Source organism: Phalacrocorax aristotelis, chromosome 7, assembly GCF_949628215.1.
Source record: "Phalacrocorax aristotelis chromosome 7, bGulAri2.1, whole genome shotgun sequence".
NCBI classification, from domain to species: domain Eukaryota; kingdom Metazoa; phylum Chordata; class Aves; order Suliformes; family Phalacrocoracidae; genus Phalacrocorax; species Phalacrocorax aristotelis.
In genome coordinates, this window is record NC_134282.1 from 31682475 (window position 1) to 31699993 (window position 17519).

The following is a 17519-nucleotide window of genomic DNA, read 5'->3' on the forward strand; positions in this document are numbered from 1 at the left end:
CTAGATGACCACAGCTGGGATGCTTCACGGGGGAGTGCAGGTGAGGTTTTTGAAGCCCTCTGCTTCTTCTCCAGCAGCCTCCTGAGGAGCCTGGCTGCCCCAGGGTCTTCATGCCGTAAGGAACAGCTGAACTTTCCACTGCTATGCAGGAAAAGTTGAGGAAAAGAAGGCAAAGCACCCCCGGGATCACCCACCTCTGCAACTCTGCAACGCTGCAACACTGTGCCTGCCTGTAGCTCCCTTGCCCGCCCTGGGGCTCAGCAGGAGTGCCAGAGGGGGCCGATCAGCCGTAGGAAAGGCTGCACAATCCAGCCACCTCTAGAGGCGGGCACTGTAAAAAACGCTGAGAGGAATACAACCGTGACTCACCAGGCTGGCTTCTCGTCCACAGCCAGGGGAGGCAGCACGGGCAGGGAGGCAGCATCCCGGAGCACGCTGCAGCCCTGCCCAGCAGCCAGCCCTCAGGATCAGCCACAGCAGAGGTAGGCTCGGTGGGGGTAAGCAGGTACGAGTGTTTCTGCAGCCACTACTGGGACAGTCACCACACCCAGGGGATGCTGAGCAACCCTTTCCTAGCAGTGAAGTTTATTAGCCAAGTGCCATGGCAAAAACCACGGCCGGCTTCCCAAGCAGCATCCCTCTGCCTGCTGGGGCAAGGCATTGCCTCCAGATGGCTCTTGGGACAGACGGTTGGCAGGTGGAGACTGGCACCCTGCTGCCAGGGACAGACAGTTTCTCTGTCCCCCCGGGTTACTCCTGTTTCCTTGGATGGGGAGGAGTTACCTCTGGGGCTCAGCAAGGAACAGCTCAATGGGCGCAGTCCGCGTTTGTGTGGTGATTCACCAAGCACCTCGAGCACAACATCTGCGACTGGGGGCCAGGCTGTTTGATAAGGAGCAGAACCAGGGAGGGTGGGAGCACAGGCAAGAGACCAGGGGTTGAGAACAGGCAGAGGAGGGGAGCAAGAGGCCCAGAGATGTGTGCATATCTTACTGTCTCATCCTGGGGACAATGGGCATTGAAGCAGATGCCTCAGTGATTTCAAACTTGCTTTGCTCTGGGATGTACCCTGGGGAGATGGAGGGCTCCCATGAGAGATGCCTGACCCAGATGCGGGACTGCAATGTGCATGGGCACTGGAGATGCATGCACAGCCATGCCCAGGACAAGCAGCAAGCTGGCAAGTGGGCAGAAGATGGCTCTGCAGAGAAGTCTGGGTGGGGTGGAAGTATGGAGGTGATTTCCTCCACAATGTCCTCTGGGTGCTGATTTCCAGCTGTCCCAGGCGGAAGGATGGCGCTGTGGAATGGCTCCTTCCCCTTCTATCCTGGTGCCAATGCATGCTTCCCCTTCAACACCACCCAGGCCATCACTGTCTCTGTCTTCCTCTCCATGCTGGCCACTTGCATCATCATCCTGCCAGGGATCCGGGGCAGGGGGGTAAGTGGTGGGGAGGGAGAACCTCAGCCCTCTGGCCCCTGCCCTGTGCATACCACATGCCTCCTCCTTCCCAGCTTCAAAAAAAGACCTGGGGAGCAAACAAGCCCCCACGCTCATGGCCAGGGCTCTGGGATCTCTAGCAAGCCATGGGGGTGAGCTCCAGCCCACCCCAGCATGTACACACATGCTGAAGACACCAAACTCCACCATCCCAAATTTATGAGGCACCTACATCTGAACTTGGCTGGATTTCATTGTGAACAAGCGTAAGTGATTTCACAGGAGTGGAAAATCAGGGCGAGGCTCAAAGGCCTTACTCCACCTTCCCCGAAACCCTAATAAAAGGAGGAGGTGTGCACCATGCGTGCCCCGGCACTGTTCACGGGGCAGTGGCCAACAGACCCTGCTGCGAGCCCACCACTTGCACGTTGTGCACTTGGTGTGTGCTTGGTTTTGCAGTGGGGCTGGCCGAGACCCATGGGACACACTGCAGAATCCTGACCACTGCTTTTGCCAGCTGCCAACATGTCCGGACACGTGAGGTTTGGATAAGTGTGGAAATCCCAGCTCAGGACTATTAAAGGGAGTGTCTCCATCCTCCTTTCCAGAAAGGAGATGTCATGGCTTTCCCAAATGGGCTGTTTTGTCCTTCTTGCTCTGTCTGTATCTCCCTGTTGCCTCCTTCATCCTACCACAGAGGTAACCCAGCCACATGTCCCCACACCATGCTACCCACCTGCAGAGCCCATAGGGTGACTCCCCAGGGGAGGGACAGGCCTGTTTCTCACCAGCTGGCATTTCTAAATTGCATGCTTGGTGCTGAGGTCTCCATGGCAAAATCTGACTGAGAGCTGTCCTCCCCCACTGTTCACCCCTTGCAGCACCTCTTCTGGTTCCTGCAGGTGGTGATAGGCCTCTTTGTGGGAACAGTGGTCCTCAGTGAGTACCAGGGTCCTGGAGGGGAAGCTCAAGGATGCCCAAGACATGGGGGATGGATGAGCAAGGTGATGGAGGGTAAACAGAGCAGCCAAGCACCACGTCCAGCCCGCAGAATGAGATTATGGGGAAGATCAATGCCTGTCTGTGTCTGGGACCTGGCTGCAGCAAGTGGTGGGAGGTACAAGCACCCAGCTGTCTCGCGTCTGAAGGCTGGCAGTCGTAGGCACCGACCACCTCCAGGGCAATCACCAAAAGCCCATTGCCAACTGCCAGGGGACTCAGACTATTTGGCAGGTGTTTAGATGAGGACCAGTGCCTAGACAGTGCCCACACATCAGCCCCATTGCCTCTAGGGCTAAAGGCTGTGCTGGGTCTGGGGAGAAGCCAACCCAAGTGGGGCTCTCAGGGTCACAGGTCAGGTTTGATATTGGGGAAGGACATACATCCTTGGGATTCACAACCCAGGCCTTGCCCTTGGGATGGGGTAGACGATGCTCAGGCCATGGTGACTGTAGTGGCAGGTGCTTTCAGCACTAGGTGTCTCACCACCAGGCCATGACTAACCTTTGAAGTCTTCATAGCCATACAGTTCACCAGGGATTGGGAGACTGGCTGGGTGACAGCAAACACCTCCTACAAGTCCTTCAGCCATGTCCTGGTGAACACAGACATCGGGCTGCACATTGGCCTGACAGGGGTGAACATCACACTGGTGGGTGAGTGCATATCACAACAGGAGGAGATTGGGTGTAAGTTTTGCACCTGGATACTGGGGCAGTGGGCCCTTGAGCCCCTACACCAGGAAGTCTTGGAGCTGCCTCCAAGGCTGAGAAAGGTCCTTAGTCTTCATCATCTAGCAGGAAACCCAGTGAATCAGGTCAATGAGACCATCAACTACAACGAGCACTTTGCCTGGACCTTCAATGCAGACTACGACCGCAGCTACAGTGAAGGGCTGGACAGGGGGCTGCCCAGCCCCATCCTCTATGTCGCGGAGAAGTTTACCACGCAAAGCCCCTGCAACATGCACAGACAGTACCGCATCTCCAGCCACTACGCATCCCTCACACTGTGGTAAGTTAGAGCAAGAGGTCAGCCCTATCTCTGCACAGTGGGGTGGTGAAAAGAACCGTGTAGAAGAGAGGGAGCTTGATGGAGCCACCTTCTTCCCTTCAAGGCCATGCCAAAACCTTGGCTGGCCTCTGGCACCCACCGTTCTGCAGAAGCAGGGATGCTCATGCTCCTGGCCTGCCCATCTCCCCAGAGTCCTCTTCTGTGTCCTCTACCCTGATGCACAAAACTGCAGTCAGAGAAAACTTATTCTTCATTTAAAAGAAGGCAGACACAACTGTGTGGGGCTTACAGTGCAAGGTCCTCTCCCAAGAAAGATGCAAAGCCCTGATAAGATCAGCCATGGGGCAGGGTTCCTCTTGCATGCCTAAGAGGGCATGAGACCTGCTGGTGGGGAGTGGGAGGGACCATCAAGAGGGTGTTCAGAACCTGTCTTGTGGTGGAAAGCTGAGAGCCCTTGTGTGTGTTGTGATCGTGGAATCTCAGAGCATCCCCATGTGTCTCAGAGGTCATGGAAAAAACTCTGCAGGGAAGAGTGAGTCTTGCAATTCCCCCAGTGGACTTAGGCTTCAGGTCCCTGCCCACATCTCCTTTTTTATTTTCAGAAAAAATAACTAGCCCTGCCCAAACCTTGCTGCTACTGAGAAGGAGTATTTCAAGGCAGGGATGTTGTTGTAAACTTATTTTTCATTATTGATCTTGGAATCAGAAAAATTTGTTAGGCTTACCTTCCAAATGAGCTAAACCCAAATCCCACACAGAGGGCAGGGCCAGCAGCTGGGTTCACTCCAGGTGCTGAACCACATGTGGGCACAGCTTGCTGTGCAGTCCTATGAAGAAAGTTGTCCCTTGTTGCCATTCTCCTTTTCAACAGGTGGGGACTGCCTGGGGGTCCCGATTGTGGAGGACCACAAGAGTCAGAGAAAGGGTTAACTTGGAGGGAACTCCACAGGTTTCTACTCCAATCCCCTGCCCAGACAGGGCTGATGTCAAAGCCATATCAAGATGCTCAGGGCTTCATAAAGTTCAGCACTGAATGTCCCCAGGTGCGGAGATCCCTCTCCACCAATGTGTGACCTGTCCCACAGCTCCACCGTTCATGCAGATACAGAATCATTTGGGCTAGAAGAGATGTCCTTAGATCAGCCTGTCCAGCCCAGCTACTCAAGCAAGGCCAGCTAGAGCAGGTTGCCCAGGGCTGTATCCCTTCATTGGGATGTGGAGAGGAGACTCTGAGAAAAGGCTCCAAGAATGATGCTTTCTGCTCAGTTTTGTTGTCCTTTTGCAGGATGGCCTTTTGCACTTGGTTCATTTCCATCCTGTTGTTCTTCATGACCATCCTGCTCTATGGTGGCTATATGCTCCTGCTCACTGCTGTGGTGATGCTCTTCTCACTGCTTTTCTTCTTCATGGCAAGGAACACCTCTAAGTGCCCCATCCAGTTTGGCCCAGCTTCCTTGAAAACAAACTATGGTGGATCCTTTTGGCTGACATTAGTAACAGGTGAGTGCTCAGCTTGGTCCTGGGGCTGAGTGATGCTCAGTAATGCCCAAACAATGCCTCATCCCTTCTCTCTTAATGGCTGGTCACAGAAAATGATTTTTTTTTTTAATAGCATACAAGGATTTAAGATAGCATACTTGAGACTGGGGGAAAAGAGCTGAGCAGCAAGGAGATCCAAATGGCCTGTTATCTGTGTGGAGGTGTGCCCAGAGGAGTGCCAAGAAAGTCATGAATCGCAGAGTCAGAGAAAGATCTAGCCTGGAAGGACCTAGGGGGTCTATCTCCCAGCCCTTGCCCAGAGCAGGGCTAACCTAAAAGCCACATCAACCTTACTCAGTCTAGTGGTGGATATCCTCATGGCTAGAAATCCCCTTTGCCTTTCAGCACCTGCCCCACAGCTGTCCCACTCATGGGCAGTGATTAGTTTCTTTTATCAAACCAGAATTTCCTGTGTTACAACTGTGCACCTCTGAGAAGACACTGGCTCTTTTTCAGCAGCAGGAGCTGGCAATTAAGTCCCCCTGAAGACTTCTTTTTCAAGCTAAACAAGCCCAGCTCCTCCAGCCTTCCCCCATACATGGTGGGCTCCAGCCCAAACTGTCTTGGCCATCTGCCCCAGTTCGTTGACTTCTTTTTTTGTACTGGGGAGCCCAAACTGATGGCAATGTCCAGATGTGGACAGGGAAATAACACCTTCTCGTGATCTCCCAGGTGATGCCACATGCCACTGGCCTCCAACCCCACATCTGGGTCTGGACGGGGCTGGGACACAGCAGGGAGGAGGCACTAACATGTCTCCCCATGCTGTGCATTGCACGGCTGCAGTGCCTGCTGCTGGGGCTAAGTGTCATCATCCTGAATCCCATGCAACCACTAAAACTGAAGCTTGTCTTTAACCTTGATGAGGGAAAGGGAGAAGAAGAGAAAGTGTGGAACAAGTCCTACCTGCCAGCTGAGCCCAGCTCCTCTGCACAGGATGTGTTGGTGGTCCCCCTGGGCGAGCTTTGTGAGGTGACAGCCACCCAGCTGTAAGGCACTGTGGGATGGCAGGGCAGAGCCCATGGACACACCTTCTGAATTCAGGTTATGGTCCAACCCCTCCGCGAGCCCAAGTGGAAAGAGACACGGCAAGAGCCAGTTGACAAGAATACCCAAGTCTGGAAAGGTGTCTCAAACACGACAGTTTGCACTCAGTTTTTTGCTGTTGTTGTACTCACCAGTTGCTGGAAGACCTTTTGGGGTGAGGAGAACACATGCCCCATCCCTGGCTGTCCAGTTATAGGCACTGGGCTACTGCCCTTCCCCTTAGTCCATCCCCAACAAACCCTAAAAGTCCTCTTGAAGGTGCAGAGACTAAACTAGAACAAACTGGAGAGAAACCAAATAAATGCAGAATCATGGATATGAACCAAAGGAGAACCAGAGGCCCCCCAACAGCACCCTCTCTGAGAAGTCCCATCTGCTCAGGAGTGCTGTTCCCATCAGTGGTCAGGAAAAGCAAGCAGAGCTGTGGTCACCAGGGTGCCCTGGACCCAGCACCTCCTCTTGAAGAGCTGGTTGGCAGGGAGGCCCACAATCGTTGGAGACACGCTGGATTTCAGACCCATCCTGGTACCCTGCACCTCAGGTTTGATGTGGGTCTGAAATGCAGTGTGCTGTACATTGGGCTAGAAACATCATGGTAAGGGAGTGGGTTGGTTGGCCCTTGGTTCTTACAGTGCTTATAAACACCCCAAGCCACAGCCACCAGCCTGTGAGTTACTGGTGCTCTTGCAGCCCTCTGAAAGGAAGACAAATATTTCAGTGGGAGGGAAGCAGAGGAGGAGATGGGAACAGAGGTGCTACAGTGCACTGGAGAGCGTCTGTAATCAATTAGCAAGAGGTGAGCATCACACCCACTCTGGGAGGCTTGGTTTCCTCCTGCTCAGCAGTGGAAATATATGTTGTCATGGGGCACACGACTCTGAAATCCTGCACACCCAAGATGGGTGCAGCCAACTCCCAACTACCATATCTACATATGGACTAGATCCAAAGTGAAACAAACCTCTTTTATTTATTGAATTGAAATTCAGCACTCATAAATCTCTGCCTTTCCCTGGTGTGTCACCCCTTGCAGCTCAGCCTTGGGGGGCAGGGGAGTAGGCAGCTCTGCTGCCTGCTAGATGGCATGGTGGCTGCATGCCCTGGTGCAATGAGTGCCTCTAGGCATGGGGACCACGGTGCTTGCAAAGCCCCAGGCCGTGCTCTCCAAGATGCTTACAGTGTTTGCTCCATTGCTGGCACCGACTCTCTGGTTAGATGCCAGATTCCCTGGACAGTGCGGGGCCAGAGCAGCCTGGGCTTAGTGCCAGGGATTTAATGGCAATTATTTTATGTCTTGTCCAACAACAGCTCAGTCCAGCCAGGAAACTAGGCTGGGACCTTTAGTGGACAGAGAAGGTAGGACCTGCAGCAGCACAACCTGGGGGCCATACAGCCACAGCTCTTATAGTGCATGTGAAGAAGCCACTATTTTGACATGCAGGGAGGCAAAATAATCACCCCTGAACAGTGGCCCTTATGTGTGCACCTCCCTGTGGTGGCAAGCGAAGAAGTACTCCACCTGCAAATCTCCTTGCAGGTGGCTAGCCCCCATGACACAGCTAGTCCCTGTTGTCTTGACCCCTGCTCTGCATGAGACACAATGCATGAAGGGGACTCTGCATCCCCCATCATGTCATTGCCACTACTCAGCTCCATGCAAGCCCTGCTGCAGAAATCCTGGCCATCCTGTTTGCTAGGAAGCCAGCAAGACACACAGAGATCTGGTGCCTCTGTGCTTCAAACAGATGGAATTTTGGTTTTGTTTTATTTATTTGGGCTCATGGTCCTTTATGTCGGATGCAGCAGGCCAAAGCTTTTCTTCTGGTGAGGATGCTATTGGGGGGAGTCATGCCTAAAAGCAGGAGATGAGGCTGGAGAGTGTCCGATGGGCTGGCAGAAAGGATGGGAAACCCCCCAGCCTCTTGTGATTTCAGGGCATGGGATCTATCCCACACCAGCGCCAATAACTTGTAATTGCTTGTAGCATCTTTCCACGATGCCTCTGGACCTGATATGTCCAGACATGAGAAAGATTTGAGAAAGGATTCTCCTTTTCCTGAGGGAGTTATATTGGTTTAGTCTTATGGTTTTTGTCCTGCTGCTTGGCTAGTTAAAGTCCTTCTGAGGCTCTCCTACTTCCCTACAGCGTGCTGCTCCACACAACAAGGGTTTCTCAAGGGCTTACCTTGACACATGCCAATGAGCCTCATCCTTCCTTTGGGGGAACCTCTGCCAGGGCAGCTTCCGCCATGGAAGGATGCATCTGCTGGGAAATCACAAGCAAGTTGCCTGCAGATAAGCTTTGCTGCCCCTGCTTAAGAAACCAGCCCCCCAGAATGCTCAAAGTGTTTCAAAGGAGCTGGTTTTTAATAGAGTTTTATTGAAAATAATAATTCTTGCCCACAACAAATCACATTAGTGCAACACAAATATCATGTGAAAGAAATAATTAACAACAGCAAGGGTCTTTTCTCAGAAAGAAAAGAGCCAAAATATTGATATTATGTCCTTTACAATTAATTGGACTGAAGCTGTCCAGGTCTCCAGCATTCAGATATGGCAATCTCCTTTTGCCAGCCTGTGGAGACTCTGTCAGGCAGGTGGATTTGGTGATTTGGTGCCAGAGCTCATCTTCTGTTGTAATAACGCAGTTTGACGCACTTCATTTCTCACCTTGGCTGGGTCTGACCCCTGGCCTCAGGCTTGTGTTTTGTGGTGAGCCCAGACAGCCCAAGTGTGTTCCAGCTGGACGGGGGTAGCTTAATTCTTTGCTCTCTTTCCTTTCCTGTGGCATCTTTTTGGCCCATGCTAGGCTGTTAAGTCTTATCTAATAAAGCCCAAGTTTGAAAGCGAAAATAAGTCACATCACCACATTCCCCCATTTTCCCAAAAGCGGGTTCGTTCACCCATTGTGCAAAACACCAAACTACACACAGAGCGGAGGAATTTTATTCATTTTATTTTTGTGCAAAGATGGGTCCGAGGTGGTAACTCCATAAAGCTAGCACCCCTCACCAAGAAACTACAAGGTATTTATACAGTTCAATGTGTCAGTAACACATAATATTGATGCCCCCCACCAGGCAATCATTGGTTAGTTTCTTTTTCACTTCATCTTAAAGGCACAGCTCCCTTTAAAAATTACCACACATGCTCAGAGAGTAAGGGGTTTATTTGAGTAGGGGGTTTTCTGGCCTATGGGCATGATTTTTAGTATTATAATGAGGATAGTTCACCTAAAGGAGACTTAGTTTTAGGTTGTATCAACATGCATAAATATCCCAATTAGTTGTCCTCCTTGACTATATACTTTATCACCCAGCTTTCGGCATCTTCTGGTGCAGGATGTTCCCTTTTATCAGTCTCTTAGTTCTCCTTCAAGGATATAGTCATAAAACAAATGCTTCCCTATCTCTCACCTCCCTTCCCTGGCCACCAAATTCTGTTTTGCCAGGCCCACATGGTTCACTGTTGTTGCTTGGCAGAAAATCCCATTTTCTTCAGGATATCACCCCAGCAAACTCCATCACATGTTTACTCAGTCTTTATTTCAGGAGCAGTTTTTTTAGTCTAGCTCATGCAGCATCCAGCCTGATGGAGTCTGGGTCTGTGTCTGGTTTTCCTAGGTACACCTAAAGGTCTACACTAAATGTCAGTGCTTGAGAAAGAGATGAGCAGGTTTAATCACCAGCTTTTGCAACCGTGGGTGCTCCCCATGAGAAATCTCAGCAGTGAGTTGAGCTTCTGGGGTGGGAACTGGTCATCAGAGACTCACTACACCAAGATGTGCCTGGGAATGGAGCAGGAAGGGCATTTGTCCTGGGACAGAGACCCCCAGCTGAATGTGCAGCTTAAGTCACTGGTGCTATGAGCTGCTCCTATTGCAGCCTGCTGACTCTCTGCAAAGCCTGCCCTTTTCCAGAGGGCACGGTCAGGGACATACAAGGTATCTGATGCAAAGGTACTTCTCAGCAAGTACTCATCCCAGTGTGGACTCATGCACCCTCCAAAGGCAGTTGGATGGGGAAATGGGACTCTGGGGACATCAAGAAGGGTTTGTGCTCTGCTCTTTCAGGCCCACCTTCAGGGCAGGAGAGGGAAAAACTTTCTAGACACCATTGGCATTGAGTTTGGGGACCTGAGAAGGAGAGAGTCTTTTGTTCACAAAATGAGGGTTGACATACACTTCAGTCATCTCCTGGTACTCCTCTCCTTTGTCCTCATGGAGATCAAAGAAAGTTTTCAGTAGGCCCAAGTTGAAGTAGTGCAGTACGACAACAGTGATCCCAGCCACAAAACAGAGCAAGCCTGGAAGACAGTGTGCTGTCTAAGAGCATTCCTGTAAACAGCAGCATACTTCCCACCCCACATGCCCCGCATGAGGTAGCTTCAGCTGCTGTGCTGAGCATCTTAAAACCCAGGCAAGTGATCCCCATCTCCTTGCATTACTGTACCTCAGGGACTAAAAATCCCTCCATCACCTTTGAGATGGGGATAGTTCTTCCCCTTCTGCCAGCCCTCTCCACATCTCTGCCAGGATCTGCTTTGCCAGGGCACAGGCTGGGGCTCTGGTGAGCTGCACTCCCCGAGCTCTCTCACCTGCACTTCTGGGGGGAAAGCACTGGGGCTCCTGCACATCGAGAGGGACAAGGTGGTGTGCCCTGATGTAGCTTGGTGTCCTTACCAATTGCTAGTGTGAGCCAGAAAGATCCCCCGTAGCCTGTGCGTAGGATTGCGTTCCCAAACTGCATTGGGCACATCAGGGAGTTCCTCACAGTGGAGAACGAGAGCAATGAAAAGATCACGAAGGCCCCTGTGACCAGCAGCATGTAGCCTCCATAGACTAGGACAGGCAGGGAGAAGAGCATGTTGGAGATGAGCCAAGTGCAAAAGGCCACCCTGGAGACAAGAGAAGAGCAATGGATGAGTTGTGCAAGTGCCACAGACTAGGATGTTCTGTGTGAGGATTTCCATGTGGAAGGAGGAATATGGGGTGCGGGTTGCATTGTATTAGGCCAAGAAGCTCTGTGGGCAGGCTGGAATGACCTCTGGCCTCCCAGGCTGAGCAAGCAGATGTGCAATGCTCACACTACTACATCCAGAAGGTAGAAGCGCAGATTTCCTCTTCCCATTGCTCAGACCACAGACTGTACCAGTCTCAAGGAGGCCACGGCGGCTCGCTCAGTGTATCTAGACTATCTCAGCTCCCTGCCCTTCCATGTGTGGAAGACCCCAGAGAGCAGCACACAGGACTAGAATAATTGCAGAAGCAGGCATAAGTCATTTGTATCAGCTCTGAACTTGTCTCAGAAAGCGAGTGACAGGGGAAGCTTTCAGCTATGAACCAGCTCTTGCTCTGTGATACCACCAGGCCCCTCTCTTGGCTCCTGCACCGCTGCTCTCAAATCCAGCACAAGGGGAACAGCACTGCAATAGTGCTTGCTCTCCACAACTCATGCAAGAGGGGAGCATCTCCTGACAACCATGGACCAGCTCTCCCTCAGCCCAGAGGAGCAGTAACATGTCACAGCCCAGCATATCCAACTAAAGAGTTGAGATCAACCCCACAATAACAGCACCATCAGCTTCTCCTCACCTGGTCCCACTCCCAAACATTAAATACGCTCACAGGTGGGGATGGGAGAATTCTGCACATGCCCTTGGGCTTCTCTCGGCCACCAAGGACAGCAGCTCTCTTTCCATGGGGATGGACCCCTGCCATTGTCACCACATTGCAGCGGGGATCTCTCCTCTCTCCTGCACCCAGCCCTGGTGAAGTAGATCAGCAGAGAGAACCAAGACCATCCCGTTTATCTGCTCACCCCGAGGTGCCTATAGGGCCACTGGTTTGACCACAGACCTTGCAGAGGCCCCTCCACTCACATGGGTTTCCTCCTGGAAAGGGCAGCAGAGCCTTTCCCATGTCCTGGCACCTCCCTTGCCTGCACCAGGAGAGGAAAGCTCACCAGAGAGTGGCTGATGCATAGTGGCTGGAGATGCGGTACTGTCTGTGCATGTTGCAGGGGCTTTGCGTGGTAAACTTCTCCGCGACATAGAGGATGGGGCTGGGCAGCCCCCTGTCCAGCCCTTCACTGTAGCTGCGGTCGTAGTCTGCATTGAAGGTCCAGGCAAAGTGCTCGTTGTAGCTGATGGTCTCATTGACCTGATTCACTGGGTTTCCTGCCAGAGGGAGAAGACTGAGGTCCTGCTGTGCCCCAGTGGCGTGGGTGCTGCCAGCCAGGAGCATGGACGCCCCAGAGACAGCAGAGTCCCAGGAGCCTCCACACAGACCAAGGTCACCCACAGAGCACTTGGAGACCTCCTGTGGCTGTGGCCACTCCCGAGCTGCAGATGGGGACATCAGACTCACCCATGAGTGTGACATTCACCCCTGCCAGGCCGACATGCAGCCCTATGTCCACATTCACCAGGGCATGGCTGAAGGACTTGTAGGAGGTGTTTGCTGTCACCCAGCCGGTCTCCCAGTCCCCTGTGAACTGGACAGCTGCCAGGAAAAGTAAAACTGGGGTTAAAGACGGGCCGGTCTCAGGGTTTTCTGTGCTCAAGGGGGATCACAGGTGAGCACAAATGGTGACATTCCCTCCGTGGCACTTCAAGGGAGTGTAAGGAGGGCACGAGAGCTGACTCAGCCACAAGGACGTGCCTCAACCAGCTCCCACACCCTGGCAGAGCTCATGCCTTCCCCACGCTGAGCATCCGCTCCCTCGATCCGGGAGCGGAGGAGCTCAGATTCCCAGAGGTGAAACCCATGACCTGATTCCTCCTTAGACATCCTCTCTGCGACTTCCCTGCAAGCTGCCCACCACAGCGAGCACCGCAGCCCCCAGGGGCAGGGCTCAGAAATGAGCCCATTCCTCAGCCTCAGGAACAGGGGTGGGTTTCATTGCCAAATATTAAGCTCCCTAGATCGTACTATTAGTTAGTAATGAAGATCACTGGCAAACTGAGGGGTGGAGAGGGATGGCAAGTGCTGTCACAGCTCTTCCAGACTGGGGAGAAAATTTGAAATATTTAAGTTTTTTTGGAACAAAGTATCCTTTTCTGGATAACAAAGTTTCCTTTTATGAAACACTTCCACTTTGGGGTGGGCTTAATTTTCAGGTACTGAGACGAGCTGAAAATGAAGGTGATGATTTAATCGCAGGCTGAACAAGACCTTTTAAACCTGCTCAAAAATAAGTTCAGGTGCTGAATCAACTTGTGAGGCCACTGATCCAGTGGCAGCTCTGCAGGAACGTTTTCTAGCAGCAGGGTCGAGTGTGCCTTGCTGCTGCCAGACAGAAATCCAGACACCAGCTTTAAAACAACTAATTCCTCCTGTGTGCCCAAGCAGCACCTGGCTGCATCCTTGTAAGGAATGGTGCTGGATGGCTCTCCAGGGCTGAGCTGGTTAAGGCTGACCTCCGTCCCTCTGCCATCTCCATCCTGTACCATGTTCCCAGGCAGCTCTGGTGGCATCTCCCAGCACCTAGGCATCTCCAGGTGGAGGGTGACCGCTGCATGCCAGACTGGCTCATGTGTCAGCTGGCGGAGTCCTGTGGCTGGTCACAGCCTGGATATCTACTTCTATCACCTGGGTGAATCAGGGGTTGAGTCATTTAGGTTGTGCTTCATCATCCTTCTCCAAGCAGTCTTGTAATCCACCCTGTCCTTGGCAGCAGGAAAGTTTCTTTGATTTAGGGTCAGGGCTAGTTTCTCTTCCCATCTGTCATCCGCTATCCCCTCAGTACATCTTTCGCTTACACATCCTGTTGCCAAGTCTAAGTTGGAAATCCCACAGACTGGTTTCCACCACCAGCCCCATTTATTACAGAAGATTTCTTTGTTTCTACTAAATCAAATCATCTTCATCTCCTCCTGCCTTGCTCCTTGGAAGGTCTTTACCCTCCACACACACTTCTGCCCTGCTTGTGTTTTATTTTGACCTGCACTCTCCATGTCACTGCAAGGCTCCTCTCATTCTCCAAACATGCCCTGCTGCAGTCTGAGCTTCTCAGCTGCGCTCCCTCGACAGCAGGCAGCTCAGGAGGCCTTGCATGGTCAGAAGAACATGGGGCTGTGCAGCCCACCAGAGCTGGGGCTGTTCAACCTCCATGGTACAGTTACAGCCAGCAAAGCTCCCTCTCGATTCAGAAGTAACAATGGGCACCTCCAGGTGCTCTCAGCCCCCATGCCAGGGATGGGGAAGCCCTTTTGGAAGCTGTGTGACTGCTTTGCAGGACAGGAGTCAGGCAGACCCTGCAGCAAGCCTCAGCCAGGCCACGGCTGTGACCACCAGCTCACATTTCCCAGACACAGACCTTGCCCCTGGGGTTTAATCCTGCCCCCATGCCCACCCTCTGAGGGCTGTGCAGCACTTACCAACGATCACCACTCCCACAACAAGGCTGAGGAGAACCCGGAGTGTCCAGTACAGCCTCTGCAGGGAGAGAGGTGGGACATCAGGCAGGGAGGAATAGCCCTGGCTCTCCTCCCACCTCACATGAAACCAGCCAGGAGTGTCCCAGCATCCAAAATGTGGGGAGCAGATGCTTATCCCCAGGGAGAAGGGTCGCACACCGCCTGTCCACGGATGCCTGGGACGATGAGCAGAAAGCTGCACGCGAACGTTAGGAAGACCACAATCACTATGATGGTGCTGACGTCGAACACGGAGACCTTCCTCTGCTGCAGGTAGAAGGGGTAGACGCCATTGAAGAGAGTCATCCTGTACCTCTGGCGGCCTGGGGGAAAGAGGAATTCACAGCAGGGACCCTGCACTGCCCTGCCTGGCTGCCTTGAGCTTGTGGTGGCCAGCTCCAGCTCAGCTCTGGAACAACCAGCTGTGGGAAGTCTACCTCAAAACTCCCCAGAGGGACAAGGAAATGTGACGCTGCAAGGAAACAGGCAGAGCAAAATACTCCCCAGCAGAGAAACATGCCACCCAAAAGCCCTTGGTGGAGGAGAGGAGGTGCCTGGGGCAGGGCTCCACCAGCCTGGAGGGTTTGTGGCAGCCCTGGGGAACCACAGCTTGAGGAGCAGCCCAGGCCCAGAAACCTGTTGAGCAGCTCCTCCCCAGACAGAGCTGGGTCTTTCCCTCCCGCAGATGCATCCAGGGCTTTCTACTTCATGACATGCTGTTAAAGGAAGACCACAACCTGGTGACAACCAGCAGATGCAGCCTTCCTCCAAAACGACAAGGAACCACTGAGAATAATGATTTCACAGTAGCAAAATAATCCCCAGCCAGGGGACATCATTGCTGAGCAGAATGAAGCCCACCACCCTCCTTTCCACCCCCTGTCCTCAAAGAGGCTTTTCTCCAGGACCTGCAACAGTACAATCTGGGGAGGGAAGACTGCTCCAGTGCTTGGTCCAGGGAGGGCAGAAGCAACCCCTGGAGTTGGGATGTGGGTCCAAGAATCACACAAGCATCAGGAGCACATCACAAGGCTAAAGGAAACTGACTTACGTGAGATCAAATGGCAGATGAAGCATGTAATTCCCAAAGATGGCTTTGAACTCCCACCGACACTTCAGTTCTAGCAGTTACAGAGCTTCCCCTGTTCCTGGGTTAGATCTTTTCTACCAAAGCTGATTACATGCTTAGTCCTTTTATTTTGCTTATTTAATAGCATCTCTGCATGTCACTACCCTGGGAAGTATTCTAAAGTCAGGGAGTACCAGAGCTAACATGACTCATGACAAAATGCAATTTCATTCAGTGTCCCTGCATGGGGGAGTTGATTTTATTCTCATTTAACGAAAACAGTATTAATTGTATTTTTAGGTAAGATCCAACCCAGGGCAATTCAGCCACAAAAAAGTGGGTCCCAAATCCCTAGAAGTGGGTGGGGATTACAATAAGTATCAGAAAACAATTTACCTGGGCAGCTGAAGTCACTTTTCAATGCATAAAGCAATATTTAGTTCCAGAATAATTCTCTGTACGGTAACCTAGATGATTACAGCAAGCAGTTTAACAGAGAATGGGTTTTTACAACTGGCTCACTGGTCAGCTAGACCTGACCTTATCTTGACTCCCTGATCCAGACTAACAGAGCTATCACGTGCACTTACAAATCTTGTTTTGGGCTATTTTGCTGTAACTGTTTTGGGCTATTTCCCTGGAAATCCAAGGCCAGAGAAGGGCAGCCTTCAAGCACCATTCCTGCTGTGATTACCTGGCAAGCAGGAGCTGTAACTGAGTCTCAATGCTACAACGTCAGACTGAAGTCCAGCCACAGGGTTCCCAGCCCAGCAAACGTGCCCACAAACAGTCTGAGCAGCTCTAAGAGAAGAAATAAATTAACAGTTTAGCCTAGGACAAACTAAATCTTGATCGCTTGAATTCCACTGGTTTCATTATATCTTTGCCTAAATTTCATATGAGATGCAATGAGGGAAGGAATGGTTTCCAAGCCTGTATTCACCAAAAAGCAATTCTTCACAGCTTAAAACAGATCAACAATACATAACAATCAACAGACCAGAATGAAACATGGAAAATGTTGTCTTTTTAAATCTAAATTTAGTTTTTAAACAGTATCAAGGGATGTTTGCATGTCCTCTAGACTTTGCAACTTTTGAGAAGAGCTTTATGGAGAATTGGCAGGGAAAGAGCTCTTCCTGTTGCTGTCCATCCATTCTTTCTCACTTGATTACCCTGCACAGAAGACCAGCTCCTTGGCATTTTTGCAGCTTTGAAGTGGAAAGCTGATGCCTGCAGCTCATGGCAGGAGAAACTCAAGTTGTTGCACCTTGGAAAACATCCTCTGTGCAGAAGCACGGCTGTGGCCCTAGAGCCCCTGTGGTTTGCTCCGTCACAGTGCATGGAGAGGGAAAAGACTAGAGACATCTTCAAGGAAAAATCAGTACTTTAGCAGAAATGGACAACTTATTTTTTATTTAAAATATTCTGGACTGGCAGTGGAGGGGGGCAAAGGAGACAGAAAGTTTGCCCAAGTCCCAGTTTCTGCTTATGGAAACCCCACTTTCCTGCCCCAGAATGAATCAAGCTGGAAGTGACCTTTTGGAAGTGCCCAGCCAAAACCTCCACACAGCAGAGCCAACAGCAATCCTAGACTGGGTTGCTCAGGGCTGCAGATCGGTATTTTTCACCAAAACAAGGGAAATCCTGTCCCCTGGAAACTGAACAATCAGGGCTACAATTCAGTGATGGCAGGGACTCTCTGTGTTTTCCTGCCCCTGTAAGAGGGTCAAATCGGGATAGGAAAAACCACCGGGTTAACTCAGGATGGGGACCCAACCTCTCCCCCCAAACCTTACCTAGCCGGGACCCCTTGAGCACGTCAGGCAGCCTCTGGAGTTGCTCCCCGGAGTGTGCAAAGGGCCGGGCAGGAGCGGGTGACCCCGCCGAGGGGCGGTGGCTGGCGGGCAGCGGGGCGCTGGCGGGGCGGCGCGGGGGGCGGCGGCCCTTACCTACCTACCTACCTACCTACCTACCTACCGGCGGCGGC

The 17519-nt window shown here is 52.0% G+C and overlaps 2 protein-coding genes across 4 annotated transcripts; one reads left to right on the forward strand and one right to left on the reverse strand.

Moving 5' to 3' along the window:
* The first annotated feature begins 1293 nt into the window (after positions 1-1293).
* DUOXA1 (dual oxidase maturation factor 1) lies at positions 1294-5985 on the forward strand. The gene is made up of 7 exons (XM_075098348.1): positions 1294-1440; positions 2322-2379; positions 2961-3095; positions 3240-3453; positions 4739-4957; positions 5291-5294; positions 5779-5985. The coding sequence occupies exons 1-7, from the start codon at positions 1294-1296 to the stop codon at positions 5983-5985; spliced, it is 984 nt and encodes a 327-aa protein (XP_074954449.1).
* A 2993-nt stretch (positions 5986-8978) lies between these two features.
* Positions 8979-17384, reverse strand: DUOXA2 (dual oxidase maturation factor 2). Of its 3 annotated transcripts, XM_075099732.1 has the most exons (9): positions 17329-17384; positions 16224-16330; positions 14620-14783; positions 14422-14479; positions 12410-12544; positions 12006-12219; positions 10724-10938; positions 10224-10347; positions 8979-9829 (listed from the first exon to the last, which is right to left on the reverse strand). In XM_075099732.1, exons 3-9 carry the CDS (start codon positions 14764-14766, stop codon positions 9814-9816), a joined length of 909 nt encoding a protein of 302 aa, XP_074955833.1. In that variant the 5' UTR covers positions 14767-14783; positions 16224-16330; positions 17329-17384; the 3' UTR covers positions 8979-9813. The 3 variants fall into 3 exon arrangements, with proteins under 3 accessions (XP_074955833.1, XP_074955834.1, XP_074955832.1); XM_075099733.1 differs by lacking the exons at positions 16224-16330; positions 17329-17384 and having other exon boundaries at positions 14620-15495; XM_075099731.1 differs by lacking the exons at positions 8979-9829; positions 16224-16330; positions 17329-17384 and adding an exon at positions 15926-16126 and having other exon boundaries at positions 10069-10347.
* Positions 17385-17519: the final 135 nt, after the last annotated feature.

Bases quoted from the DNA above. Each gene is read 5' to 3' on its own strand.
- DUOXA1 (XM_075098348.1), top strand. From the start codon at position 1,294: ATGGCGCTGTGGAATGGCTCCTTCCCCTTCTATCCTGGTGCCAATGCA. The intron at 2,380-2,960 runs GTGAGTACCAGG...AAGTCTTCATAG, and splicing joins TGTGGGAACAGTGGTCCTCA to CCATACAGTTCACCAGGGAT. The intron at 3,096-3,239 runs GTGAGTGCATAT...ATCATCTAGCAG, and splicing joins GGTGAACATCACACTGGTGG to GAAACCCAGTGAATCAGGTC.
- DUOXA2 (XM_075099731.1), bottom strand. From the start codon at position 14,766: ATGACTCTCTTCAATGGCGTCTACCCCTTCTACCTGCAGCAGAGGAAG. The intron at 12,220-12,409 runs GTGAGTCTGATG...TCCCTCTGGCAG, and splicing joins GGTGAATGTCACACTCATGG to GAAACCCAGTGAATCAGGTC. The intron at 10,348-10,723 runs GTAAGGACACCA...ACTGTCTTCCAG, and splicing joins CTGGCTCACACTAGCAATTG to GCTTGCTCTGTTTTGTGGCT.